At 34.7% G+C, this 10,835-nt stretch overlaps 1 protein-coding gene across 2 annotated transcripts; it reads right to left on the bottom strand.

The window, feature by feature from the left end:
* Positions 1-4,472: 4,472 nt before the first annotated feature.
* On the bottom strand, positions 4,473-7,234 carry LOC143566381 (1-(5-phosphoribosyl)-5-[(5-phosphoribosylamino)methylideneamino] imidazole-4-carboxamide isomerase HISN3, chloroplastic-like). Of its 2 annotated transcripts, none has more exons than XR_013141223.1 (8): positions 7,062-7,234; positions 6,913-6,974; positions 5,930-6,137; positions 5,707-5,788; positions 5,454-5,555; positions 5,239-5,372; positions 5,091-5,141; positions 4,473-4,938 (listed from the first exon to the last, which is right to left on the bottom strand). XR_013141223.1 is itself a non-coding variant. In XM_077053106.1 (8 exons), the coding sequence occupies exons 1-8, from the start codon at positions 7,186-7,188 to the stop codon at positions 4,929-4,931; spliced, it is 780 nt and encodes a 259-aa protein (XP_076909221.1). In that variant the 5' UTR covers positions 7,189-7,233; the 3' UTR covers positions 4,477-4,928. The 2 variants fall into 2 exon arrangements, 1 of the variants encoding a protein (XP_076909221.1); XM_077053106.1 differs by having other exon boundaries at positions 4,477-4,938; positions 5,703-5,788; positions 7,062-7,233.
* Positions 7,235-10,835: the final 3,601 nt, after the last annotated feature.

Below are 10,835 nucleotides of genomic sequence, written 5' to 3' on the forward strand. Positions count from 1 at the left end.
TATGACCACGTAATAACAGGTTTGAAAATCGGGTGGTGAGGTTTCGAAAAAAAACGGGGTTATCAAACGGGTCGAAACGACCTTTGATTTACATCAATGACAGTGATTATACGAAACAACAACCCTACACACCTTTAAATCGAGTTGAAATCGAGAAAAATTAACACAGATGAGATCGAGGTATAACTTCGCTGTGGGTTAATAAGTTGATAAGTTCGCTGGTTTTGAAAATAATAAAGAGTTTGACCCGAAATTTCTTTATATATAGGGTCAAAGTTATACAGGCGAAGTTATGGATAACTTCGCCTATTGCAGACGAAGTTATGGATAACTTCGCCGATATTAAATTTTACAAAACAAACCCCATAATTTGAACAATTTGCAATTTAGTCTTAAAAACATCCTTTAAAGAGTTAAATGATACGATCAAGACCAAGTAACCAGGTATAAAATCATAAAACTACATAAGTAGAATAAAACTTAAAAATAAAGTACACGGGATCAAATTTCAGTCTCGACAAGGACTACCACGTTTTAGAAAAGATCCGAACAGGAATCATACTAATTAAGTGACTGTCACACAGATCCATGTTCAGCTGTATTATGACATAAAGAAACAGGTTGTAAGCAGGTAAATAACTTAGAATGGTTTTCATCGCTTCTGTGATACGGGTTAGGTTCAATTAAGCTCAAAACTTAAATGGGCAACATCTCAGAGATTATGATGTCTCCTATCTATTCTCAAAGCTTATTTGGCTTTCCCCAAGTCACCCCGAGTTGACCTCGACCCGTAGTGTCTGATTAAATAGTAATTACTTGTCGATCTTTAGACTCTTCTTCCCGTTCTCTTTCTTACATCTTGATTGAGAAGTATTAACATTATGAACTCTAGAATGTCTCAATAACATACACAATTTTTTTTTTAAGTATTTACACAACTACAGAGTAGTAAACAACTGCAAGTCCCAAATCTGAATCACTGCAGTTTCTTGACACGCTATCTTCACGGGAATCAGAACACTCACGGGCTCGTGTATGACTGGGTAATCGCTTTTCTGCCTATCATTCGGAAAGATATATATGGAGACATGCACAACTCTTAAGGAGTTTCCACGTAAAATCGAGGAGATTTAGTTAGTATCACTTTTACTTTTACGCACCATAAAAAGCTACCATGACATACAATGACTGTTCTAAAGTCTTTTAGGCCTAATAACTTCACAAGTTAAGCACACAGAATCAGTATATCTATCACTTTCCACGGTTGGATCAATTTTCTGTTAAACATAGTAAAGGAACTTCTTACGAAGTAGTAGACTTGAAAAATAATTTCATCTCCCTTAAAAAATTTTAACTTCAATCGCCCCGAGCGTAGAAGACGATACACGTTAACACGATCAAACACACGTTACAATAAACAAAGACACGTTGTATTGCAACTGGAAACACGTGATATCAATCACAAACTCTGGACAACTCGTAAACACGTTAACAACTAATTTGTACTATAATATTAAACTCTGCCGTAACCTAACAGCTTATAAAGCACGACAACTTCGCCTAGCATGTTTAGGCGAAGTTGTCCCTAACTTCGCTTGTTCCACAAGTTCGCCTATATCAGCGAACTTGTGAGAACTTCGCTTACATCAATATACAAATCCAACTAACTCGATTACAGACACTAGACACTGAACTACTGACATCATGTACCAACAATCATAGAGTCGCCGACCGAGGAAACGATAGAAGTGTTTTCTATTCACGTGCTCGTGGTGAAGATCGATGTCCCACTCGCAGAGTCGCCGACCGAGGCAGCGGTGGAGTCCGTTCCGACCCACGGGATCTTATGGAGATCCAACGACTCCGACAACGAGTCCGCGATCTTGAAGAGATCAAAAGGCTTCGAAAACGAGTCCGCAATCTCGAGTTACAACGGGAGATGCGCAAGGCGGAAACCGAGTCGAGCATTGTCGTCTGGGACGAAGGTGTCGACGGAGAGGAGTATCCGTTTTTCCGTCACCCACCCCGGTTCTTTGAACCGATCTATGAAGATGAATCCTGTCATGAGGGTTTTTCGGAAGACAAACCTAAATACGATGAAGTCGGGATTAATTTTGATGAAGAAGAATGTCTATTTGTGCAAACCGTTCTTAACGGGATTACTATTCAAGAGGACGAGTCCATGAAAGAAACAGACGGTATGTTTGATTTATGGCATAAAAATGTTGGTGTCAAATGTGGTGCTACGGTGGCAAACAATGGTAAGGTCCGTAATGATGAACTGGTTGTTGAGACAATAACAAAAATACAGCCAAGATACATGAGTGAATTGCAAGATGCATCGCAAACTTCGGGATCACGGGATTTGAAAGTTAAACTAGAAGATAATGGTTTGACTTTTGAATCACAATTTTTGGGATTTATCAAGGATGGACAGATCGGTTCGTTGCAAAGTAAAGAGGTATTAAATGATGGATTGATTAGTATGGTAGCTCCCTCCTTTTTGGAAACAATAATTAACGAAATTAATGTGATAAGTGATGGTGCCAATTTTGAAGATTTTCATGCAAGTTTTACGGCCTCCTCTCTAAAAATAAAAGTAAATCAACTTTATTTTAAAAATACACAAGATATGGTGGGGCCTATTACTAAAGATGCATGTGTGGAAATAAGTTGTAGATTGTATGCAAATTCTTTACCAAAATTATTAAAAGCACCAAAAACGAGTGGGCTATGTGATCCTAATGGGTGTCACGATTATGGTGAAGTAAAACATCAAATCCTATTTGGGGGTGTCCCTATCAATTATTGTAAACAAACTATTTTGTGTGAACCGCAATCACAAGAGAACTGGGAAACTTGGTTGTTATACAACGCCCCTCGTGCTAATCAAAATCGGGAAAAAGGAGCCGATCTTTTCGACGTGCTCAAGACTCGAGGACGAGTCTTTTTCAAAGATGGGGAGAAGGAGGTGGAGAGACGAGACAACCCTGTAGACTCCAGCGGTACAGATTTAGATCAGGGTGTGGCGTATTATGAAGTTAGGTTCTTTGAGTGGGTCACGGGGGTAACAATTATGAATCGAGTTGATATTCCTTTCGATCCAGGTGGGTTTGGTCCGAAGACAAAACTCGAGAACGAGTTTTTTCGAAGACCGGGAGTATGATGCAGGAGCATCGAAAATCGTTTTTATTATTAGTTTATCTTTTATTATCTTTTATTATTTTATGTTTATCTAGTTTTCATGTTTATCTTTTCATGTCTAGTATAAATAGGATTGATTGTAAACGTTTTCATTAGTTTTTTATTAAGTTTTAATATAAAGAACATTGTTCTTGGAACTTCGGTTCAATTATCGTCTTTTGATTAATCATGAGTCTCTCGAGCCATTGATCGCTTCCGAAACTGCATCATAAACACCCACAATTCAATTATCTAGTATTTACTATTTACTCCATAGTTAACAAGTTTAAGGTTTATTAAGTTTTTAAAGTTTCAGAGATATATCTAGGCAAGTATTGCAACTTTGCATGGTATGAGTTCAACCAATTTTTTTTTAAATGTAGTTATAGAAACGGCCGTACCGGATGGTGTCTATTTTAAAAATATTAAAATATAATAACTTTTAATAACTGAAAGTTTAAAATGTTCAAATATAAAGTATAAATCTAGAAGACATTAATCACATTTTTATATTGGTAACAATATTTATAAAGTAAAAGATAGATATTGCTTTCTTAAAAGAAAACAAAACAGAAACATTAACTTTTTTTTTAGGGAAAGTAGCTCATAGAAGTTAAAAAGTATTTAATTTAGCTAGATTGGTTTTTCTGAAAAAATAGAAATAATATGACTTGTGATACTAGATCCAGGCAGAATGGAAATATACACCTCTAGATGCCTGAAGAACTGAAGGAGACAATGGTAAAATAAGGAGGCATACAATATAAACATCTTTATACTTTCTTGATCAACTCCAAAGAAAAAACAAGACAAAGTTATTGAACCATTCATTCTAAAGCCCCAACACACATTGAAGTCTTAAGAATCAACACATGCCCTTTTGACACCCTATGATTCAGTTTGTGGGTCTATTCACATGGACTGGTAGTGGTTTCCTTTAGCCATTAACATCATGGGTTCATATATTTCATATCTATTTCTTCCACATAGACCATTCATGGGTTCACATGATAAAAATCATATATATAGTTTGCAACATCAAGGGGGGTTCGGCTTATCTTGAAATGACGGTTTGGAGGAGAATATAAACTCCAGGGAGCAACTGTGTTTACGTGGAAATTAAGTCTAGTTATCTTGTTAGTTGAGATAATAAGTTTATTAATTCCTTGGTTCATCGTAGCATCTCCCAATGTAAACAAACACAAACTCCTAACGTTATAGCACCAAAAATGTGTTGAAACCGGATTCATAAAAGTTTGGTATATCAAAATGGTGTTTCTACTTCTGAACCTACGAAGACGGACATGATATACATCAATCATGTCAAACAGTTCGTCTCGGTATCCAAACCCGTTTTCTTGTCATATCTTTAACCTTCATTCTGGGCTTAAAAGGTGCAACCAGTGACTTATAAGCATAACTGCTTTTCTTATCCACACAAACACTTCAAAATAAAGAAAATGATTATTTATTAGTAATATAACAGAAACTACAATAAAACAAACCATAATAAATTGTGCAGAATTTGTTAATCAACTGAATGTAGACAAACAGATGAATAATAACAACATAACACCGGGCTAAACATGTAGAGCTTGTTGCTGAAAATGCCAAGCGACGACATCTTTATAAGCCAATTTTCCTCCAAAAATATCCAAAGCGCTACCAACCGTCACATCCACACGCTCTGACCCTGCAACCTTTATTCTCTCCATGTCATCAATGACAGTTACGCCACCAGCATGTCACCGGAATCTGAATCAAATCAAATCAATACATTAATCACGTAAAAGTTTATATAACAGTTGACTTGGTCATGTGACAGATTTCAATTTGTTTGCTCGACAACAGTAATATTAATAGAATTAAATATGCTATAAGAATAATGTAAAATGAGTTTAGTACACACCGGGGAATATTTGCCGAGTAGTTCAACAAGTTCTTCATCAATGCCAAGTCTAAAATAAATAAAAAAGTAATTAAATGTTTTTATTTTACCATTAATATAAAAAAAATAATAAAAATAAAATAAAAGACAAAATGGTGAGTAATTACTTTTTCCCTTCAACGTCTACACCATGTACCAAAAACTCGTCACAATACTCCGAAAGAAAATTTAATATCTTCTCGTCGAGATACACATCACTAAACTTCTGCCACCTATTTGTAACAATGGCATACTTGCCATCCTGAAATCATAATTATGAAAATATATATTATATAAATAAAATACGAATAATATAATATGATTGTCATATGTAAATGCATACCTTCTTCCTGCAACTAAGATCCAAGATAAGCCTTTGTTTTCCAACAAGAGATACAAGTTCTTTAAACCTCTCGTGGTCCATTTGTCCATCGTTGAATACATACTGCAATTATACAAAAAGGTATATCAGTATATAGCAAATACAGTTGCCAAACACTTGTTATCCATTTTTTGTTTTATGTAAACATCTAATAAATTAATATGAATACAAAGACGCTAGTGTTTACATAACAAAATAAATGTAACATACAGACGTGACGATGACATGGCTAGCTCCTTCTTCTATATAACTCAAAGCATTTTGTGAATTAATACCACCTCCAACTTGCAAACCACCTAAATGATATATTAATATTTAGTAATATTAACCATCAAGAATCTACTTCTATACAAGTTCCAATGACTTTATTATTTTAGTTCACAAAGCATATATATTTTTTTATACATTATCTTTGCTTATGAACATAATCAACCTACCTCGATAAGCCCGTAGGGCCCCAATGGCCGACTCGTTGCTTAGAGGATCGGCTCCCAACATGATTACATGACCGCCTTCAAGACCGTCTTCTTTATAAAGAGTTGCATTTTCTGCAGCTGATTTATCAGATTCGAAGTTTGTAACGAGGGTCGAGTCGTTTTCCTTTGTATCTGATAGGGTGGACCCCACAATCTGCTTTACCTTCCCCTAATACCACACATATAAAAAAGTAAATAACTTCATATAGTGTTACAGTTTTAATTTAAGTTTAGGTATAAAACGGTTTATGAGAATGCATGCATCAAAACAACATTCAGAAGACTTTTAAGTAGAGGAGTAAACACTTAAGAACGGTTCGCTAAAAGCTCGAATCGAGCCAAACTTAAACGAGCTCGAACCTGAGTTCAAGCCTAAACATAAGCTTGTTTAATAATTGACCCGAGCTCGAGCTGGCTGGTGAGTCTAAAGAAGCCTAATATTTATATAACATTTATTTAATACATTACTTACATATATTTATGTAATAATGATAAGAATTTTAATATCTATAAACTATTGTAAAATAACTAACTATATATTAAGATATGCATAAAAATTATAATTAAAATATTTATAGGTGCAAATGATTATAATTGTAAATACATAAATTAACAAGAAACTAAACAAGCCGTGCCCGAGCTTTAGAAACTACTCACGAGCCAGATTCGAGGTTTAAAAATAGAGCTCCAAACAAGCCGAATTCGAAATCGAGCTCTCGTAACTTAAACGAGCCTAGCCAAGCTCGGGACTGTCCCGTCTTGTTTACACCACTACTTTTAACATATGTGATCCGTTTCACCATTTGCTTTAAAAGTATATTATAAAGTTAGGACCAATTAGCCCGTTAGGGATAAAACATAACCCAAACCAACCTAGTGATACGTAAACGTGTCAAAATGTCTGCCTTCTAAACAAACATATGAAAACATAGAAAGTGAATCACCTTATGTATATCAATACAAGGGCGAAACTTTACTCCACACTTAACAGATAAACACCGAGATCCTGTCATTGGAACATATATTGCTTTAACCACTATAAAATGTTCAAGGAACAAGCACATAGTCCTAAACAAACAATGCTTAGACATACTTGAGGCCCGCGTAGGTGCTGTTACAAACTCCTTTCTGGTAGAACCGAAAACAGATGTGTTTGAAATCTTATTAAAGGAGTCAAGTCTCAGCAATGTTGAATTAGAGTTAAGGTTCCTAATTTCCATTGTTTTTTTATATTGATTTTGACCAACCCTGCAACCATGAGAAAACAAACATTGATGAGTTAAGCGCGTAACTGGCATTAAACACATGTAACCAACTCCGCACAGAATATGCGTAACGACATTAAACACGCGTAACCAACGCCAGTAACTCGTGCAGAGCGCTGAGTTAAGCACTTAAGCGGCGGGTTACACGTGTTACGTGGCACTGGACACGTGTATCCTGGCCCTGGTACGTGTAACCAGCTTTACAAGTTTAACCATAACCGGAACGCTCGTAACCGGCATTTAAACAAGCATAAACTACGCTGCGCACGTAACCGACACCTGAACGCGCGTATTGGTTATCGAAAACCAGAAGCAAAGCTGAAATGTACCGGTAATTTAAAAAAAAGAAAGTTTCAACCAGCCCGTTTTGACCCGAAACCCGTTCTGGCCTGACCCCTTTCGACCACCAAATTAATCCTTTTTTGAATCGACCCGAACCTGTTCTGACCCGAAACAAATTACCCTTTTCTTAATTGACCCGTCCTTGTCATTCCTAAAGAAATGTTATTTAACAAAATAAAACTGTTTGCAGCATATAATATTTTAGTGTGATCCAAATATATAATTATTAGTTTGGGTTTGAATTTGAGAAAACAAAAAACCCAATTACAATCATACAAACCAGTATACATATCATTTCATAAGACAAAAGATAAATAAAAAATGAATATCATTTCTTACAAACGCCGGCGGTGGTGGCGACAACTCGGCAGCAGAGATGGATGATGATCTTCAGTTTCAGACTTTCAGGGTCTTTAGATTGGGCCTTTTTTTTGCTTTTTGCTGAGCCCAATAATTGCCTGGTGTTTCAATCAGCCTACCAAAATACTAATAATAATCCTACATGATTTCAGAATCGTCATACTCCGTTTGGGTATGGAACCGGGTTCAAAATGACCGGGTATTGATCATACTTGGGTTGGGTTCGGGGTCAGGTTCAGGTATTTTGTCTAAAAACCAAATCTTATACACCGAGTTCTTAAACACTGCACTTTCTTCGGGTATTTGAAAAACCTAATTTCGAGTATTGGAAAAACCTAGGTCCGGGTATGGGACCTGTTCCAGTTTTCGGGTGTTACTAGGTACAAATCAAGTCCTGTTTAAGGTATTTCTGGGTTTTTTCGGCCCCGTGTTCGAGTTTTTTTGTGCACATGTAGTCATACAGTTTTTCTTATCAGTTCAGTGGTCGGATCTAGGGATGAGCAAAATAGGTACTGGTACTGGAACCGATTCGGTACCGTCGGTACCGAATCGGTACCAAAGTTTTGAGTTTCGGTACCCGTACAGTAACAATTCGGGGTTTCCCGTATTTTTCTTGTAACCGTTACCCGACCCATTTACAGGCACGAGCTTTCTCATCAATAAAATTTCCCGCATTTATCAAGTTTAAATTGATCATTCTATTATTATTACTAGCTTTAGAAACCCGTGTATTACACGGGATAAATCAATGTATAAATTACAATGAATAATTTAATACAAATAAAAAAAAAGATAATTAAGTCTCTTTATACTATGTAAAGAAAATGTATTACAAATATAGTTGTTTTATATCATCAAATATATTTGAATTTTAAATCGAGAATGGGTTGTTCTACTATCGGAATACAATAATGAAGCAATTTCAAAAAAATTCTTAAAAATAAATTCGAAACTCAGTCACATTTAAAATTCTAACTTTCATTTGTTTTACAATCCAAGTCAAAACTTTGAACATGTAACAATTTTAATGATAAATCTATTTGTATTCTCAAATTTTTAAAAATATTCAGATTACCCTTTTCACCCATAACAAATTTGAGCCAAATATAGTTAATTTGTACCAAGCGATCTATTTAACAACTTTTAACATGTAACAATCAAATTTAAGTTTCACAAAAAACCCGAAGCAATCCTTAATAAAAAAAACCCAAGAAACTAAATATCATCATCATCATCGTACTCAGTATATCCCACCAATAGCAAAGCTATGGTAGGGTCTGAGGAGGGTAAGATGTAGACAGCCTTACCTCTACCCCATAAGGATAGAGAGGCTGCTTCCGGTGAGACCCCCGGCTCGATAGTAGTTTTGCATCAAGCCTTGGACATAAGGCACATAGCACTCAATCATCGGGACACCGGCTGATCGGTGCATGTACCCTTGTCTTTCGGCTATCAACGCCACTACATGATGCCTGATTAACCGTCCGTCACTTTTAACGTTATTTTCACGAGATTAGTAAAATAACGTCAAAATTAGTGCAATTTCACTTTTGCCCACCCGAGGGTTCACACATATATACATCATATGTGCGCACCGCAAGCAGGGCTTCAAGAAACTAAATATGATAAACTTTATTATATATGAAATAAATTGGTATATATTATCCTTACAATTTAACACATATATGTATAGATGTATAGTTTACTAAATTATCTGAAAAAATAAATAGATAGATTTAAATTATATAAATTTATATGATAATGTACAAAAAAAACAATGGAAAAATGGATTTGTTTTTAAAAAATGGGTAAACTTTTAAGCATATATTTATAATTTAATGATTAAAAAAATTATTTCGTAAACTGAAAGCATATTATATGTTTTTTTGTTTTTTTTATTTACAATATTTGGAAATATACATAGTATAATATGTTAATGATAACATTTAAAATTATATTCTTTTTAATATTTAACAACACGGTTTTTTGTTGATTTTTGGACTTCACCAAGTATGTTGTGAAGTATATTCTAACAATGTATAGTCGCATTATATATAAATATTTATTTTTATAAAAGTGTATAGATATAATATAAATAGAGTTTAAATAAAAGTGAATAATTTAATCATGTTATAGATTTAATATAAATGAAGTGTAAAAAGAAAGTGAATAATTATTGATGTGGAACATATATTAGTTTTGGAGGGAAAAAATTGTAAGGATTAACCACAATCCGCCGTGTGTCCAAAATTATTTTCTTTTATTAGTATATAGGTAGATTTAATTATTTATAATTATGTCTTTACTATTTTGGCATTTTCAACCCTAAATGTAAAGATTAATCCTCTTGCGTACACATACTCAAACATCAAGGACTAAATGGAAAGTTCTTATATAAACCATTTTCAAAATGGATAACCATGATCCAAACCCGAATCCAAATTAACTTCTTGCACCTGATTGCCTAATAAGCTTGGACCATAATATTCGCACTATTATTGTTAATTGATCTCGTAAATATATTGTTATCGTTATCATCGACCTCACCATCGTTATCAATTAGGAATTCTCGGCCAAACTCGTTAAACATTATCCGATTATAATTCAAACAAAACCCTATAATCGTTTTCCTATATAAATGATCATATAAACGAAATTAAACTTGCGGTCATAATCACAAAACCCTAGCCATCCTTAACCCCTTAATCAATTAAATTATAACAGCTATTTGGTGGGTTGTTCATCACTCCTCGTCGATGGCCACTGTTGGAACAAATTAACCTGCTAAACAACATAGTTTGAGGTAATTATTTAGTGTTTCATGATTGTAATAACATGATAAACAAAAGCCCTAATCTTAATTTCATCAACATCAATCGGTTTAACCGATTGATGTTGTT

The sequence above is a fragment of the Bidens hawaiensis genome, unplaced genomic scaffold, assembly GCF_021521415.1.
Source record: "Bidens hawaiensis isolate Kalapana, Puna unplaced genomic scaffold, B.hawaiensis_p1.1 tig00022880_1, whole genome shotgun sequence".
In the NCBI taxonomy this organism is placed as follows: Eukaryota; Viridiplantae; Streptophyta; class Magnoliopsida; order Asterales; family Asteraceae; genus Bidens; species Bidens hawaiensis.

Excerpts from the sequence above, each read along its gene's own strand:
- LOC143566381 (XM_077053106.1), bottom strand. The coding sequence starts at position 7,188 with ATGGAAATTAGGAACCTTAACTCTAATTCAACATTGCTGAGACTTGAC. Across the intron at positions 6,975-7,061 it reads AGCACCTACGCGGGCCTCAA|GATCTCGGTGTTTATCTGTT; the intron begins GTATGTCTAAGC and ends TTCCAATGACAG. Across the intron at positions 6,138-6,912 it reads CTTGTATTGATATACATAAG|GGGAAGGTAAAGCAGATTGT; the intron begins GTGATTCACTTT and ends GTGTGGTATTAG.